Genomic DNA, 20,330 nt, shown 5'->3' with positions numbered 1-20,330 from the left:
TTGGTGGAAGAGGGGACGCATTGGAATAGGTAATGTCCTGATTATGTGCTTTGATTAAATGTAGGTAACTCATTTGCAATTACAGATGTCTATGGGCAGCGGTCGCTTCGCTATTTCGGCGAATTCAGATGGCCGTTTTGCTCGTTTGTCGCCTTCTGATATAAAAAGAACGACTCACTTGAATACGAATTTAGTATTGATTTCAAATTGCTACTAGGAAAATATTTTTTTATTATTACAATCACCTTTCAGGTCTACAGTTGTGTATTATGTAATTTACTTCTGATTTTCGTTAGTCTACCTACACTAAAAAGTGGGAAATTCATCTGAAAACTTGAGTTATATAAATGTTCATATGAGTTCGAAATTATATTCAATGGTAACGTTTTTGTTATTATTTTTTTTTTTTAATTAATCCAAACTAGAACCAACATAACAGCAATATTCAAATTATATAATACTCACTTTGTCACACTCATGTAGCATTAAACGAAAATAATTAACTCAATAAAGTATGAAATGCAGTATCAAAATTTAATTTATTACTCGACAAAGTGTAGAGTTAACAAAACAAGCAACGTCCGTTGTTTTCGCAATAAATAAAATAATATACGCGCGAATTTCTCTAAATATTTATACGCTGTATAAATTTGACAAATCGTGATCGGCAAACAAAAACTTTGTGGCGCAAGGGAAAACAGATTAAAAAAAGGAAAGTGTTCACATACGTTTATTATATTTACTTTTTCCAATGACCAACGAATGGGAAGGGGAATTAAAACTGGTAAGGGAGGGGATGGATAAAAAAAAACGTTTTAAGTTCTCTTTTATTTAAATTAAATATATAGATTCCTAACACTTTAAGTTTGTGCATAGTATATTTGTGTAAGTAGGTAATATTTTAACAGTGGTCAGCACCGCAGCCGCTTCCGCTACATAATATAAAAAATAACTAAAGGTTTTATTTAGGTAACCTGACTGTGAGTATAGAAATCTGGCCATTAGATACCTACACTAATATTATAACGATATGAATAGATTTGATTGTTTGCATTGAATAAGCTTCGTAAATACTGAACCAATTTGAAAACTTATTTGACGAAATAAAATCTTTAAGCTATTAAAGAATATATCTATATATATAAAAGAAAGTCGCGTTAGTTACACTATTTATAACTCAAGATCGGTCGAACTGATTAAGCTGAAAATTGATGGGGAGGTAGCTTAGAACCAGGAAACGGACATAGGATAATTTTTACCCTGTTTTCTATTTTTTATTCCGCGCGGACGGAGTCGCGGGCGGAAGCTAGTTTCTATTAATTTATAAAAACATATCCAACCTCGCTTTTGACTTGGACTGATAACATACATATACTTGTAGTATGTCGTGCTGTATGTACCATAGTGATTGATGACAGATGTCCGTAAAGCTCGATGTTTTATTGAAAGAGGAAAAAAACAGAAGAAAACTTTGAATACATTCTGTAAAACTTAGGCGATTTTTTTATCTATCTATTATATATAAAGTCGTGTTAGTTACACTATTTATAACTCAAGATCGGTCGAACTGATTTAGCTGAAAATTGAGCTTAGAACTAGGAGACGGACATAGGAACTTTTTTATCTTGTGTGCATTTTTTTTATTCCACGCGGACGGAGTCGCGGGTAAAAGCTAGTGTTTAATAAACTAGTACTTAACCATGAACCCACTTGATAAGCTTGATAAGATAAACTTAATAAATAATTATTTACTCTACTCTTGAAGATATCCAAGTAATAGCTGGATGGAAAAAATAACGTCAACAACTTATTCCAATCCTTTGCTGTACGCTCATTAAAAAGATATTAGAGCCAAAATTATGACAGCTTTGCCTTAAATTAAAAATATATCTCGTGATTAATACATTATGTAAAGATTCACTGGCCCATAAATTCGTATGTTCTTATAATTTATTTTCTAGACATTGTATAAAACTCTTATCAGTTCACGCTACATTAACTTTCATTTTACTTCTACAAAGATAGCAAAATATTTATATATGTTATCTTTACAAGTCTTATCTTTTTTAATGTGAAAGATTTATTTTATGTCTATATTAATATTCGGACATTTATTTAAATATGTAAATACAACATAACCGTAGTAGATATCCACTGCCGTGACACTTGTATTAATACATATTGTCATTCCTTTCGTTCTATCTGACAAAACAGAGATAATAATAGGTATAATATAACTTTAATTTTGAAAAACCAAAAAGCCTTAATGGCTGTGGATCTAATGGTGATGTAGCGCCATCTATTGGCTGCATTTGGAGATAAAGATTTAATAAATTCGAAATCTAATATATGAAATTCTCGTGTCACAGTTTTCGTCACCGTACTCCTCCGAAACGGCTTGACCGATTCTCATGAAATTTTGTGAGCATATTCAATAGGTCTGAGAATCGGCCAACATCTATTTTTCATAACCCCCCCCCCCATTTTTTTTTAACTGCGCGCGGACGGAGTCGCGGGCGACGGCTAGTGTTACAATAAAAATCAAATAAACTGTAATTCATTCTCCAAACTACATTTTCACTAAGGTAGAAATTTATATACATATATACTCGAATATCAAAATCGGCTAAGTCGTTTAGGCTCAAGGCCGTAATAAATAATTCTCATATACATAAAATAAACTTACATAAGCGTGAAAAGCATTACAAGTAAGCAACCTTTTTGGTAAGTTTCGCACTTCTTTTATGTGATTACTGTAACAATATTGTTTCAGGTGATATCAGTGATATCTGTGTTCTTCATCTGCGTGTCAGTATTATGCTTCTGTTTGAAGACACACCCTGATCTTCGGGTGTCGGAACCCTCGCTCCTCGAGGAAGAGGATGTGCAGAATTCCACGGCGGAGCTGGAGACCAGGCCCGCATGGCTCGACAACGGTCAGCCGCATGTCGCCTTCTTCTACATTGAACTTATATGCAATGTTTGGTTCACGATTGAACTTTTAGTGCGGTCTGTGGTAAGTGTTTGATATTTTCATTATAATCTTCTTATATATTACTATATTTTTTTTATTTCATAAATATTATTTTAAAAAGTCAAGCTGTATGATCTTTAAAGAAATGTACATACGGAATTACACGTTTCTTTACTCTGATAGAGTTCGGGAATGAAATTGGTCTCTCGTCTATCAACTCTTCGGATTACTTTCAAAATATATGCTATAGTATTTTTGCAACAGAATCTCACGCCTATAACCTTCAACTTTACCCGGAACAAACACGACATACAGACAGAAATGGAAAAAAATTAAAATTTGGTTTTTCATTATCAGCTACGCAAATACATCATGTCTTCTACTTACAAATAAATGCACAATTTTTTTAGGAATATTGCAGACTTCGGTTTATATTTAATATTACAGAGCATTTTACCTTTAATTGTTTATTATACTTTGGATATAATGTATGTAACTACAAGCAGAACTATTTTCATAAAAAACTGTTTTCAGTATAATCAGTAGAAAATTTGGTTGGTATACTAATAAAAAAGTCTGTATTGAACTCAGCCTCTACATCTAAAAAAGCATAAATCATATCACGTTGAATCTACTTCAAGTTTCATATAACATTTTTAGAAACAAATTTTGGCAAATATCCAACATTGAGACTTGGGTAATATTACCCAAAGCTAGTAACTCTGGTTATAGTTTACCTTCGTGAATGTAAAAGCTTTTTGCCTTGATAAGGATAACAATTTTATTGTCACGTGTAAATTATTTCATAACCGTTGTCAAAAAAATCAACAAATGTCAAGTTTGTAACAGCTATCGGAAATACTCATTGGAGAATTTTACATCCGAAAGTTGTACCAAGTCATATATTTTCATCCTTCTCAAACCCTTTGAAAAGAAAAGAGATAACAACACGTTAATTCGAATGTTTCTAAAGTGGAAACTCAGAGACACAAAACAATTAAGTAATATCAGCTTTATTGAAATTTCTTATCTTCCATTCTCAGGTATTCCAAAAGATATATGTGATATTTAAACAAAGACTGAAAAAAGATTTATTGAGACAAAAGCGTCCCACTTAATTAAGAACTGATCGCGAAAAGAATCGAATTTCATTGAATGCAAAACTTTTGCATCACAAAAGATGAAAGCGGAAATTTATTAGCAACTTTTAACGTCAGCTTTCGAACGGAAAAATTACGCTTTACGCACGACTGACCATGAATAAAAATTATACTCACTTAGTATTAAATAACTTAAGTCGTTTCAGTGTTGCCAGACTAGTCGTAGTTATAAAAAAGGTGCTGTGTCCTGTTGTACGAGACGCTTACAGTCATTGCGGATTTCTGTTTATTTGCACATACAAGGGGACGTAGACTGCCGCTCTGACTTGATCTGTCCACCACATTAGAGATCTGCCTCATGCCCTTGTACCTTCAATCTTTTCCTTGCACCACTAAATGCTTCATGATTGTGTTTAAATCCGTGAAAGATCGTCTTGATATTAACCTCAAAAGGATAAAGAAAGGAAATGCAAATTTTATGGTTTTTTATATACGTTAAGCTTGTTTTTGTAATGATCAGTTTATTCTTATAAAAGTAATAATACTGTTTCTTTTTTCTTTCTAAGTACATTTATGTACAATTGAGTCAACGCAATACAACACGAAATAGAGTGCCTTATTCCAGACTCTTTATGAACAGCTTTCGTAAGTAACTTTCAAACAACCCTCAAGGATATTCAATTTTGTACGACAAATACAATATAGTGTTGATACGTTTCGAGGAAATACGGCTGTTTGCTTGTGTATTTGCATATAGAAAATAAGTTAACACGTTCATTTGAAATGAATACATTTGTATTTTATTTTTGTTTATTTTATTTCATTTAAAAATATAAAACGCTAGCCTTAGTCGGAGACTCTGTCCGCGCAGAATTAAATATACTTGGTTAAGTTCAATTGGAAGGTTGAAAGGTTTTTCCACCTTTCGATATAAAAAAAAAGATTAAATAACATCTATATATCTATATATATAAAAGAAAGTTGTGTTAGTTACACCATTTATAACTCAAGAACGGCTGAATCGATTTGACTGAAAATTGGTGGGCAGGTAGCTTAGAACCAGGAATAGGACATAGGATAATTTTTACCCCGTTTTCTTTTTTTTTTATTCTGCGCGGACGGAGTCGCGGGAAAAAGCTAGTATATAAATAAAATTGGAGTATTTTTGTAATACTTAGTTCACGGTGACCCCTAATATTACATGTATTCATATAAATGTTTATTGATATCTATCGGTTTACCTATAATATATTTTTACTACACATCATGAAACATTTAATTTAGGAATAAAAATCCTATTACGTACTCCCAAGGAGTATCCTACATCATAAAAGTACATTGAATAATTAAAAAAGTCACGTACGAGCGTCCTTTTATTTATTGCCATACCTTGGTAAATATTTTGTCAGTAACCTCTTCAGACTTGCGTAACTTATAATCTAGATAACTATATACTGTTCGTAAGAAACGGGATTTTTACCACGATTAGGCTGTTTGAGCTCCCGATATTTCGGCACCTGCATTGAAACAAATGAAAAATAATTGCCTAATAAAGAGATGTGTTAGGAAGTGAATTAGTTTTATTTAAATATGCACCTAGAATCATCATCAGCTCACTATACGTACCCTCTGAGAGACTCGGAGCTTACTCTATTTTAGATGTCGTTTACAATTCCAACGTTAAATTTATTGCGAAATTCGCTTTCAGTATCTTTAATCCGAGAATGGTGAAAATGTTCTCATATTTGTTAAGTTTGTTTTTGTCGATCAAAATTTATAAGGTTGTTTGTACCAAAATCCCCAACCATTTCTTTGATTTATAACTTCAAAATTTATATCCAATTATGTTTTAAAACCTTTTTCTTTATTTCGATTATACGTATATTTGTTTCGAATGTATTTCATCTATATATATAAAAGAAAGTTGTGTTAGTTACACCATTTATAACTCAAGATCGGCTGAATCGATTTAACTGAAAATTGGTGGGCATGTAGCTTAGAACCAGGAATAGGACATAGGATAATTTTTACCCAGTTTTTTTTTTTTTTTTATTCCGCGCGGACGGAGTCGCGGGTAAAAGCTAGTTTATTATAAAGTATCATTGTTAACGAAAAACTGACTGAAATATCATAAGTTGAAAAATATTATGTTCTAAAAGTACTTTGGCACTTTACGTACTTTCTTTGATTTGAAAAAGAGCTTCGGTGGCTCATGGGTTAAATACTTGACTTGCAATCTGCAGGTCTTGGGTTCAAATCCCGCAATGTACCAATGTGTTTTTAGAGTTTCGATTTACATATGTATATTAATCCGGTTGTTACGGATAGGAAAACATCGTGATATAACCTGCACATATCTGAGAAGAAATTCAAAAGATATGTGTGAAGTCAACCTACCCGCAATGAGCTAGCGTGGTTGACTATGGCCTAGTCACCCCTAAATTAAGGTAGGCTCCGAGTCCCTCGGTGGGGACGTATAGTGAGCTGATGATGATATTTATTAAAAAAAAAATATTTTGTAACTGGTATTTTTAGTTGAAGCTCAGAGCAACATCACAACATGCGTACGGAACATAATTAAGACTGTGTCAATATAGATTTCAATAGCTTTGTTAGTAGCAATCGAGGGCCCTTTGTTTCTTCAAACTAAGCATAGTGACTTGAGAAGCTATTCCACTCGACACGAGTATACCTTCACTATCAAGAGATCGTGTTATTAGGTCAAAGCGTTGTATAAAAATATACTTCCAAGAAAAGTTCTTTACAGTTTTTGCGGAAACTTGTTAACTAGGTACCTTCGTTGTAGTAGCGATAATTGGCTTGTATTTAACAACGAAGTATTGAGTTGAGTTAGTCTTAAAGATTTTATTACATTATATTAAGTAAGTTTGTTTTCTTTTTTTTATATTATTCGTATATTAGATGGCAAACGAGCTAGCGATCACCTGATTCGCCGAAATAGCGAAGCGACCGCTGCATATCGACATCTGCAATTTCAGATGCGTTGCCTACCTTTAATCGACGGAGAATCCCATTCCTTTACTCATAGGAAAGTTACGAAAATGATATAAAGTTTTTTCACGATGCTAGCTGACATGCATATGCCTCCCGTTGATATAAATCCGGAGAACTTTCCAGAATTTGCATTTACGAAATAAAACTTGTGCGCAACATTGACCCAGTTTGCGATGGAATAAAATGTTAGAAGTAATAATTTTTTGCCCCAACTTCGAGGGCGAGTGTGTAACTAAAAAATATGAATTTTGATATAATGACGTATAATTTCGAAATGAAATCATGTTGATGAAGAAATTTAGTTGTATAAAAATAATTTTTTAACCATAAATGATTTAGAAACTTTCTATTTAAAAAAGTAATAATAAAAATATTTAATGCAAATGTTTAAAAAGTTATTAAAAACAAATAAATGTGCAAGAAACAAAAGAGGTCGTTAATTAAGCTTTAAAACGTTTCACCATTCTTTATAACTATGATAAAGCTTTCAATAAAAAATGACTGATATAATTTCCACATAAATACGGATAACTCACAATAATCAATTAATTAAGGTGACAAGGGTGAATGCGGATACAGAACTTCCGGACTCGCTAAGTACGTGACTAAAACACAAGTTACTTTGCATTAACTAACATAATTATTGTAAAAATATTACAGGTTCTAAGAGTATCCAAATATAGCTCAGAAATGTTTGTATTGAAATGTAGTGGTAATTAACGTTGTAGCTAAGAAAGCCATTTTAATGCGCACGTGTCAAACAAGACTCCTAAGAGTAACAACTCTTGGATTACGGTTTATATTGTCCCGTCTAAAAATACATTTTGTATACCATTTTTGGAACGAAGTTCCTTATCGCGCGTTGTGAAAGGGGGCTAGACGGAAAAAATTCTTACGAAAAGTTGTCACGACACTTTTTGCTATAGTAAGTATGTTAAAGACGAATGAGCGCTACATCACCATGGCAACGACGTGACAATATATAACGAAAATTCATAGAAATAAAATGTACTTCTTGTGAAGACTTAAGTTTTTTATTCATAGAATAAACATTGGTTCCTTCACTAATTAATTGAAAGGAACTTCGTTCCATCCGGGTGTCCCTTGAAACCTCTCAAGTTTTTTTTTATATTAATGCACTTTAAAAAATAAATTATCACTGCGTGTGAAATCAGAAGTTACTGTTTTTTATCGTCACCATGTAGTATATCATATGTCCCATTTATTAAAATTTCCACCAAAGTAAATCGTCCTACAAATCAATTGTGGTTTCTCAAAATCGCTTGTAAACTTTATATTCTTTAAAAATGCTATATCAAATTTAATTTAACGTCCATAAATTCTTGGAAGAGAAAAAAAAAATGGTTCGCGCAGCGCACTCTAGTCTGCGAGCCAGGCTTGTTCATTTAGCCGCCATGTTGAAGATGCCCTCTTTAGGTTGACTACGCTATTCTGTTATAATGTAATATTTATACGTATATTTTGATCGTTAAACCGTTATGTAGGTTTACTTAGCACTATTTTTTTCTTGCTCTATCTAAATCAGTAATAAAAAGCAGATCTTTAGAGTAATAACTACAATTTCCTAGTAGACAGCCAAACTATTAGCACATTCTCACTAAAGCTACTGACCAATTTAGACCTTTTTATAGTAACTTCCTTCAACAATATAAACCTCCCTTGTGAAATACGATATAACAGGCCTCGTAAATAATGTTACCGAGTGTCAGATTCTAAATTCGAATCAAACGTAATCCCAAAACCGAATCCATACTTACGATAAAATTACAAAATACAATGTATATAAATCTTCTGTTTATTGGTTTTAAATTAATAATACAAAGACAACTTACATTTGTATTATTCATAAAATAGATTAAAAAAAAAACAAGCTAAACAAATTTATAAATAATGAAATAAAAATAATGCGTCTTTTACTTAAAGTAGAAGAAAATGTAAAAAAAAAATAATTTATATACTTATGCGATCATAATAAAATGTTTCTTTAAAAATTCTCGCCTATTTTTAAATAAGAAAATTGCAACTAAAACAAAACCTACGACTTAAATCATTCATCCAATTACGACTGAGAGACGATTAAGATTGGACCTGCCTGTCTGTCTGTCAGCTTATAAATTAGTTTGTTTTGTTTTATCCAGCTCTAATTGGCAATATTTTCAAACAAGATTTTAGTGTAACAATCGCAGGATTAACAGCAAATAAGAGTAGAAACAAATAAGATTTATTAAGAGACGTATATCCTATTTCAAAATTATATTATGTTATTATTTCTATCGTCTAATTTGTTTTTAAAATCAAATCATAAAATACATTTAAAAAATCTTTTATAATAGCCATATAAATCACGACTTGCAAGTTACATGTAACATTTCGAGTTCAAGAATCCTCTAAATTGGACGTGTTCCACTTCTCTATTTCCTATTTGGTTCCGCTTTCAATTTGTTACCCGATAGATACAAGATGTTCAGTCCTTTATATTGTATTTTGTCTGTTACTTAAATTTTAGTAACGGTTGCGTAACTTTAAGTACTACATTCAAAGTATTTTAACGACTCTTAAACGATATCTTAGTGTAGATATCTACATAACATTAAATCAACATTTAACAACTCTGAATATTAAGTAATTGAAAAATAATTTAATATTAATGTATAATAGTGCTTAACTCTTGAGCGTCGGTGGTCCAGGAGTTAAGCAAGTCACTTACAATCTGCTGGTCCTGGGTTCGAATCCCCCATGTGAAGGAAAACATCGTGATGCAAACCTGCACATATCTGAGAAGAAATTCAAAGATATGTGTGAAGTCGACCAACTCGCACTTGGTCAGCGTGGTTGACTATGGACTAGTCACCCCTAATTTAGAGTAGCCTCCGAACCCCTCAGTGGATGATAATGAAACTAATTTCATAACTCTATTATGAATCAATTTCATTAAGAAATGTCATCTAAGAAGTGAATAATTACATATTTTAAAACATTATTTAAGTTATCTTCACCATGAAACATATTGCGTTTCTAATCCAAGTATACGAGTATATAGAACGTACTTCCTTTTAAAATCAACATGAAAGCCAAATCAAAGTCATTCATAATACTGAATGAAAGCAAAGTATTTGAAGTGAATGATTTTCGGTCCTCAAAATACAAAGGTAAATGTGCGCAGGGAAGTAATTTAAAACGCTGTTTGCTTTTACTTTCTTCAGAGATTTACGTGTTACCTGAGAGTAGGAAAGGAAAAAAAAGAAATTCAATCGAAAATAAGCAATGGTTGAAGTAGTAAATTGGTGCATATTTTGAAATTATCGGTACCTTTTGGAAAGGTCCACTTATTTTTTTTAATTTACACTAATTTATAATTCAGTAATGTGTCACACAAAACTGTCATAATAAAACAAAGAATAATTAATTTTAATACATCCTGTAATAGTTGCTTTTACCCTAATACGCAAATCAAAGTTTTAACACAAATATTAATTACTAGCTTTCGCTTGCGACTCCGTCCGCGGAATTTAAAAAAACGTAATAAGTAGCCTTTGTGTTCTTCCAGATTATGTTCTACGTCTGTGCAAAATTTCATCAAAATCCGTTCAGCCGATTCGGAGATATTTTGAAACAAACATCCATTCATATAAACATTCGCATTTATAATATTAGTAAGATAAGAGAAACTTATAACAAATTAACAATAATATTTGATGTGTAAGTATTCTGCGAGAAAGCTCACATTCTCACAGAGCATCCGTATTTATAAATAATGCGATTAAGATGTCAGATTAAATTCATTAGTGAGAACGGATAAGTGGCAATGGCAAACTCCAACCCAATCCCTCGGGAACAAGCCTTAATTCTTTGATAGGAAATATATTGTTATACGAGTGTTCTAGTATAACTAGGGTTCTTATTTCGAACTAATTTTATAAATGTAAAAGTTTGTTGAATGGATATGGATGTATGGATGTTTTATTCCATGTGAACAACAATTAGTATTATATAAACTAACAAAAAACAGCTTTCATTCATTCAATTTATCCGATGTCGGCACCGACGATGTTTCACGAAATATTAAATAGTATTAAATATTGAATAAGTTAGCGTAAACATTTGTTACTATTTCTCTACTAATTAGTTTGGTAGAGTCCAAAGTAGAGGTCGTCAATTATAGCACTATGGTAGACCATCTGAACGTGAAATCTGCAGTTAAATTTTAAACAATTTACTGAGCACTATACTTACCACGTGTACAATTCACGTGCGAAATGTCTGTCACATTGTGTTGCCTTCAAAATGAACAACTCGAGAACGTAGCGAGTAGAGTTAGTAATGAACTGTATTGTTTATGAAAATAGTATCCGTTAATTGTACAGTATTGTTCATATTTTTACATGAAAAACGTAACACTAATTAAAAAAACATAACCCGACTAAATAAAATCGCGTTAAGTTTATGCAAGAGATTTTTACTACTTTCCAACATTTAAAGTACTTAGAATAAAGTACTTTGTTCGCATGTTTTCAATGATTTTTCTTACGTTTATGTCTTAAAATAAGTAAATACAGTAAACCGACTATTCAGTTTTAAAAAGGTAGCAAATAAAATATTTCATTACTTAATATTTTATTTCACTCGGTTCTAGCCGCAAATAAAATGTAAAAAATATATATATATTTTCCAACTATTTTTATACATTTCAAAATAAGATATTTCAGGCTATTCGAAAACTATTGTGTGCTTTTAAATTTTAAGCTCACATGTTGGAGTCCCGCCAGGCACACGTCAGGAATGGACTTTAAATTTAATGGAACAAATTACAACACTGCATTGAAAAGTTCTCTCATAGAAATTAATTAAAACGTTTAAATTGTTGTAAAATAATTATGTAGATAGTTGGAAAATTGAGCTATTTAAGAGTAAAAAACAATTGATATACATATTTAAACCGTTTGGTATTTAAATTTTTTAATAAATATTCGTTTATTTAGAATAATAGAAAATTTTCTTTACTAGTAACACTGAAAACTATTCTGGGAGAACTTTAATTTAGGTACTTAAAATGTTAATACAAAAAAACTTTAACATTTTTGTTCATAGATGGCGCTACTGTAAGGAATAGAACACGATAATGTTTTATCAAAACGAGAGCATTTTGTGCAATATCACGTGAAACTTGAATTATGCAATTAGTAGTCATTTGATGCTCTACTTTTATCGTAGTTATTAAAATAATAAATTCTAGACTAACTTTTAATATAATTTTGCTTTGTTTCAGGTAGCACCGAACATAATAGAGTTTATCAAATCCCCAGTGAATATAATAGACTTTATCGCAACGCTTAGTTTTTACATGGACGTTGTTGTAGAATTAACTGTAGTGAAAAGAAATATTGATAAAGCGGACATTTTAGAATTTATTTCTATCATAAAAATCCTCAGACTTTTTAAATTGACGAGACATAGTCCTGGTTTAAAAATATTAGTGCATACATTTAAGGCGTCTGCTAAGGAGTTGACGCTTTTAGTGTTTTTCTTAGTTTTAGGTATTGTCATCTTTGCAAGTTTAGTTTACTATGCGGAGAAATCTCAGGTAAGTTTTAATAACTTAAGCATAAGTATGCTGTATTTAAGTGAATATATTTTTCGTTTGTTCTACATATATTGTTATATTTTACTATCACGTTTTGTTTTATTAAGTTATGGTTCTGTTGGTTAGTTTGTTTCACTGATTGATTATTTGTTATTTTTCGTACTGTTGATTCTACAAATTTGATTGCAAATTTTATCGGTCCACTCGTTGTATACGATCGTTTTATAAATGGCAGTGGAAATGCATTTTTATATTCGTTTTGAGCGCTAGAACGACCGCGCTGGAAGTTAATTGCCTGTCAATTACGCACCGACGAAAACTTGGTCTCGCTTGAAATAAATGCTACTTCAATTTTGATAAATGTACTGCACTTAGTCAGCAATTAAAAAAAATCATTACATTTCTTATATTTATCTAGTTAAATAAAATTTATCAAATAATCAAGCAGATAAAAAGGAATTAAATTGTTTAAACTTTCTTGAGACATAATAATAAATTAATTAAGAACAACTTAACTCACGTATGATCGTCCGTTGACGGCACCGACTAGTTTCGGTCTCGTCTGGGGTTGGACTAGTCGGTGCCGTCACCAGACGATCATACGTAAGTTAAGCCGTTCTTAATTAATTTACAGAAAAAAGAATTTAAAACCTTAAAAATAAACAATTGTATTAACTATAGTTACAATAAATTCCAGGATAACCCAGAGAATCAATTCAAGTCGATCCCGTTAGGACTGTGGTGGGCGATCGTTACCATGACAACCGTAGGGTACGGTGACATGGCGCCGAAGACGTATCTTGGCATGTTCGTGGGCGCGCTCTGTGCGTTGGCCGGCGTCTTGACTATCGCTCTGCCAGTTCCCGTGATCGTCTCAAACTTCTCAATGTTCTATTCACATACACAGGTAAGAAGCTATATATATATATTACTGTACTTACTATGATATTTGGAACACACATGTGATTACAAATGTTCGGGCTATTATTGCGACAAGACTTGTACAAAATCACATAGTCTTCCCTCTTCATTTCTTTGTAACCATTCGTGATTTAGATCATCGAATATACTACTCGTATATTCTATTACATTGTGTATGTCAACTGCTGTGTATGCAAACTTCTAATGATTTTTGACAGTTTACATTTACATCTACCGTCACACGATCCCTAGACCCTAGACAAAGAATGTATATAATAGATCTTTCTTTTGTGCATATTAGAGAATTTTCTTCATATTCATAAAAGTCTAATAATAAAACATACAAAATTTGACCTTTACGGAATAAATATCAAGGTGCGAACACACTTTGCAACAAACATCATCCATCATAAGATGTTTTGGCAATTTAACTTAATGACTTTGCTTTTTTATAAAGGTGTCAAATATTACCTATTTTTCTTAAGAGGTTAACGTCAATACCATTTTCGGATATATTCTATTCTTCAAGATATAAATTAAAAAAACTATTTGTAACTTAACACAAGAAGATTTCGACTACAATATTGAATTATTGTTTAAATTAATACAAATGTTTTGAAAATATGTGACGCTATCTTTGGCCCGCGACACCGCACGCGTGAATTTATTTAGCCTATGTGTTCATCCTAAAACTAAGGTCTAGTCTAGCCGTTCTGGAGATACAAGATTTCTATGTTATTCGTAAGATTAATATGTTACTAGTCATTTTTCGTCATTAAAAAAAAAAATGAGATCAATCTAATTTTTGAATTTGATCTCAGTTACGTTTGAAAATATTTCTGAATATTGTTTGACCTAAATACTGGCTTATACCAGACGTCTAAAAGGTCAATTGGTTAGCCTCCATTAGTACTGAATGACCGAAATATCTACAACATTAGTACTATGAATAACTTCTAAAATAACATTTCATTTTATAAAGTTCAAAGGTAGGCTTACAGCTTAAATATAATGTTACATCATATAGGTATATACTCCATTGCAAATTAAAATACCACTAAACTCTTTGAGAACAACGATACGATAACGATACGACATCTATATATATAAAAGAAAGTCGTGTTAGTTACACTATTTATAACTCAAGAACGGCTGAATCGATTTGACTGAAAATTGGTGGGCAGGTACCTTAGAACCAGGAAACGGATATTTTTACCCCGTTTTCTATTTTTTTTATTCCGCGCGGACGGAGTCGCGGTTAAACGCTAGTATATTATAAATGCGAAAGTTTAGATGGATGGATAGATGTATGTTTGAAAGTATCTGCGAAACGACTCAACGGATTTTGCTGAAATTTGGTACAGATGTAGAACATAGTCTGGAAGAACACATAAGCTACTTATTGTATTTATTTTAATTCCCCGCGGATGGAGTCGCGCGCGAAAGCTAATAATTTCATAGTTTTAATCTCAAGTCCGGACCATCTCTATATTTAAATAACTCCATAAACTTTAAAACAATAAAGCGAGCTAAAATAATTTCAATATAAACAATTTAAGCTGTATCATCACGTCCATTAAAAATATATTTAAATCTTGGTTCATCCAGAAAGTTCTACATAGCTACGTGAAACATTTTAGACTAATTATATTTTTGTTTTCATTTTTACATTCTCTTTTCGATCGAATTAACTAGTGTAAACAATTGCTTTTTTATATAGACATTTGGTTACCATAAGATTGACTGTATACCTTTTACAAACTGTAATTTATATATTACCAATAGAATTGTATTGAATACTTGATTGAAATAGTATTCAATTGATTGAAAAGGTCGACAATTTTAACCTTAATTGAGATTGAAAACAAATTATTTTGTTCGAAAAGTTTTATCTTTATTTATTAGTTAAAATATCTATCTATTCTAGAACGCTACAAAATTGCGTAGCCGTAGCTATTGACGTAACGTCGTAGCTGATCTCGTAGCCATGTAACTAAGTAAGCAGATACAAAAAGTTTTATTTCTAAAATTATCAGACAAATGTCTTCTATAATGTTGAGATAAAATAAATCGTCAATTTATTGCAATTAAAAAAAACTGTAAACTATGTAATTTTTCAGTATGATTAAATTTATATTAAGGATAACTTTAGGTATAACTTTACTGTTTACTACATTGTCATAATGAAGTAATCACCTCTTATTATTAGGTATACGAGCCATAGGCAAGGTAAATCAATACCAGAGCTTTGATGAGCTAAATATAGGCTCCGCATTTAGACCTTGCCTCAGCTAATGAGATTTTTTATAATATCCTTTTAGGCTTTATTTAATAGAAAATAACAGTAGCAAAAATTATATGAAACTATTTAAATATGGGGACTTGTAGTAAGGGGAAATTTACTGTTGTAGTCGACGCATTTTCCACTTTTTAACGCATTACAGATGTCGGTGGACAAAGATCATTTCACCTTTTCAGCGAAATTATCATGATCTTTTGGTACATATACACTGTTTTAAAAAAAAGTGTATTTCTTTCTGACATAGTACTTTGTCAATTTATATTTTAATAAGATCGGGCAGTTATTCATTAAAGTTATGTTGTGGAGAACGATGTCAGCTGTCGTCTTCTCGAAGGCTTGTTATTAAATTCGGTCTGCGCTACGGCATATGTCAAAAACTTTGACATAATTAAATACATGACACCTTTACACAATAAATATGGCTTTTAATGATAAAATTATGTTTAATTAATTTAATTTGATATATAATTCACTCAGTATTTCTGAAAAGTTTGATAGCGTATTGTAGTTTTGTCAGCTTGATATTTATGACAATACGAACTGTCTCCATGCTGATCTTGTACTCCGCATGTACTTTATGTAATTTACTGATATTTATTACTAGCTGTCGCCTGCGACTCCGTCCGCGCGGATTTAAAAAAAAAAAACTTAGTAAGTAGCCTATATTTTCTTCCAAATTTCATCAAGATCCGTTCAGCCGTTCCGGAGCTACCTTCAAGCAAACATACATCCATCCATCCATCTAAACATTAGCATTTATAATATTAGTAAGATATAAAAATTTAATGCCACATTCCTAAAATATTTCAAACAAATCTGATTTCAAAAACTTCACAATTTCAAATCGACATATAGATTTTGTCTTGACTGGTAATAAATCAATATAAATTACAGCTCTATAGATCACCGCAACGTTCGTCCTAAAAGCCTAAGCCATTATTTATCATTTACAGCTCAAATTAATGAACCTTAATCCTAAATGCGGTCAAGCGTAAAAACCTACACTTAGATAATGTACTAACGATAAGTCAAGCGATATTATTATTATTATTCCTTATTCTATATTTGTACTTTTTAATTGCATATCTTATATTTTTAATTATTTATTCATTAATTTTAAATTATTATACAAAATTACTAGTTCATTTTTATACAATTACATTATCATGACCACATAAGTATCGAAATAATAGACGATTATATTTTCACACCGTTAGTAAATAAAGTAGTATATTATGTTATTACAATTTAAGCAATATAATTTATATAAATATTAAACATATTCCACTTTCAGAGTGTAGGATAATGGGAATATTATTTTATGACTTTTGATATAAAAGTAAGTTATGATTTAATTATCTGGAACAGGAAGACAATGGAATTAGTCCAAAGTAGTACATATTTCTCAAGTTATCCAGATGTTGCTCTATTTAACACAATCAAATGTAATTTCATACAACTAACATAGTAGTTCAAAGTCTAGGAACTCTAAGTAACGTAACCTCAGAATATCCGCATAAATAACATTTCAATTTGAGTCTCAGAGCACCAGAGGTAATATTACATAATCTTCTGCTGCAGCACACAGCACACTCTTGGAATATGACCTTACTTAAGTTATACATAGATTTAAAATTACTATTTAAAATTTATTTTTGTAACGTGTAAAAAAAATTTGATACTGTGGCATCGTAATGGTGAATTTTTTCTAAAGTGTGAAAGTAGTTTTTGAGTTTATTTCTTACAAGTATACTAAAATACATATTAATAAAATTGAAGTTTCTGTATGTTATATCCAGGGAAAAATGCATATTTCGTACAAGTGATGTATTTACGTTGGTCATAACGAAAAACCAATTTTTAAAATGTTTCTATATTTGTCCGCAAGGCCGTGTTTGTTGCTAGTAATCTCCGGAATGGATAATTCGATTTTGACACGTTTTCACAGGAAGGTAGGAGATGCACGCGGGCATATTATAGGTTACTTTGTTCCACGCTGACGAAGTTACATGCGACCTACACGACGTCTTACATTTAAAATGAGACCATCTCGATGGATGGCATTCCACAACGACGAGGTTTTCACGAAACTTTCTACCTCGCACAGCCGCGTTGTGGAATACTCTGTCCTCGGCAGTATTTCCAAACAGTTACGACTTAGGGGCCTTCAAGGAAAGAGCGTATACCTTCCTTAAAGTCCGGCAACGCATCTGCAATTCCTCTGGCGTTGCGGATGTCCATGGGCGTCGGATCAAATAACTTTAGGCGGTCCGTTTGCTCCCTTCTCCTATAAAAAAAGGTTCAGTGTTTGAAGCACACTAAAAAATATAATTAAATTAAAACTAAAAATATATTTAATTGACATTAAATTAGAAATAGATCGAGTCATATAAACTTTATAGCTGTTAACTAAGGTTAAGTTTATTAACCAACTATCCAATTAATGAAGGCAATAAAGATGGAGCCTACAAATCACTGGTAAGGCGAGAGAATTTAATCAGAGGTGGCATAAATTGCCCGCACGCGACTAATTTACTGCTTCTAATACTCCACAAAACAATCTGCTTCTAAGTGTTTTACTAGATACCTCTTATTCTGTTAATTAAATGTCTACTTAAATTATTATTATATGACTTGGCATCTTTTCTATCTTGAATCAGCGAAAGTAAATAAACTAAATAAAACACACAGAAGACAGGCGTGAAGTGGAAGCAATTCCGCGTTTCATCTGATAAGTGTGTCGGAGTCTTTATTTAAACCCCACCCTTATCTTAAAAGGATATGATGATAAGGGGAAGAGCATTTGGTGATGGAGGGGACACATAGGACTGAGAAATATCCTCTTTCTGCGATTGTAAATGTCAATAGGTAACGGTCGCTTCGCTATTTCGACGAATTCAGATAGTCGCTTGGTGATTGGTCGCTCAGAAGGTGGCAAACCTTGTTATTAAATTATATACTCAAGTGGCTTACACTGTGTTTACTAAATAGTTTCGGAGTACACGTTAGTGTATTCGCAATTAAGTTCCTTGAAATGTCTCGGGAAAATGTTCACAATTTTGAAAGTAAATAATCGATATTTGGTAACTTCCTGAAAAGACTGTTTACCTAACAATTATATGATCATAAAACCATCAATTTATTTCTATGTTACGGACTTGAATTTTAAAAGAGATAGTGAAATAGTAGTCAATGTTATAAATTAACGCCATCTATTTACAGGCAAGATCAAAACTGCCTAAGAAGCGGCGACGAGTTCTACCAGTGGAACAACCACGAAGGAAACGCGACGCCAGCGCCTCCAATCGGAGGGTGAATGCAGTTAAACATCCAGTCGTTCTGAAGGACCTATCGCCAGCAAACAATAAATTCGGTAAGGGGTCGTAATATTTACAATTTTAACGCTAGATGGCATTAAATGCAAAAGATTTTATCCTCTAATTCTACCGTTTTTTTACATATATTTCGGTATTGTAACTAAATGCATAAAATGAAAATTTACTCAATAACTTTAATTCCCTTCGCAATTTAAGATTAAAGGAGGGGATTAATCGAACAAAATGTTTTCCAGGTGTTAATGGAATGAATATGATAAGCTTGGCATTTCAAGGTCCACCAAACTTGCTCAGACCTCCGGCAACAGCTCAACCGCTACAAGCAAGAGCTCCTATAGGTAACAGAAATAAAATCATGCAGTAACAATTACACTTCCTTCTAAGCGTCCCTGAAAAGCCACCAGAATTATTACTAAAAATTCTATGAAGTATTCAGTTGAATTCATGCACTAATAATTAAAACTTAAATAAATTCCACATTAGTAACCCAATACTTTATCTATAATGGTCTATTTAAATTAGTTATATGTCCCTTTTTATATTTTCAGTCGAGAGTCCAATCATCAACACGCAATGTGGTGCTATCTCGTTGGCATCATTACAACCACCTCTGATGACCGCCCCACCCTTGCAACCGCGACCTGCCACCACAGGATCCCTTGACTTGATGCTACCATTACAACCCAAGCTCCTACCAGGCTACAACCTGCAATCTTCTTTCCTCTCCAGTACACTATCAACTGTCAGACCTCCAGATTTACCAGATAAGATCAAAAAAGAAACAGATACATTCAAACCAAGTGTAGACGTAATCATTGAAAAGACAGAATCAATATCAGAAAATTCAAACAGAAATAGTATTGATGAGAATCGTGAAGAAAATTATGGAAAAAATGTAACTAGAGAAGGAGATAGTGATGTTAATAATGCAAAAGAAAATCATAATGTATCAGATCACGATTGTAACACAAATTTATATACAAAAGATGAAATTAATTCAAATATAGACGTAACTGTTAAAACAGATACGACTGTAGTTAGCAGTTCAAATGTTAGCAGTCCTAATAATAATTCGTGTTAG

General features: G+C 32.0%; 1 protein-coding gene across 1 annotated transcript in view; it reads left to right on the top strand.

Annotated features, from left to right (window-relative positions):
- LOC106712635 (potassium voltage-gated channel protein Shaw) overlaps positions 1 to 20,330 on the top strand; it is an 89,938-nt gene extending 69,608 nt beyond the window's left edge. Inside the window, exons 5-10 of the mRNA XM_045681353.1 lie at positions 2,774 to 3,016; positions 12,377 to 12,691; positions 13,389 to 13,598; positions 19,137 to 19,287; positions 19,486 to 19,587; positions 19,798 to 20,330. Of these exons, the coding sequence (XP_045537309.1) occupies positions 2,774 to 3,016; positions 12,377 to 12,691; positions 13,389 to 13,598; positions 19,137 to 19,287; positions 19,486 to 19,587; positions 19,798 to 20,330 (1,554 nt within the window). The remainder of the gene's footprint in view (positions 1 to 2,773; positions 3,017 to 12,376; positions 12,692 to 13,388; positions 13,599 to 19,136; positions 19,288 to 19,485; positions 19,588 to 19,797) is intronic.

Source organism: Papilio machaon, chromosome 15 (genome assembly GCF_912999745.1).
Source record: "Papilio machaon chromosome 15, ilPapMach1.1, whole genome shotgun sequence".
Taxonomy (NCBI): Eukaryota; Metazoa; Arthropoda; class Insecta; order Lepidoptera; family Papilionidae; genus Papilio; species Papilio machaon.
The sequence above is the reverse complement of the archived record's forward strand: the minus strand, read 5'-3'. Positions and strand labels throughout refer to the sequence as shown.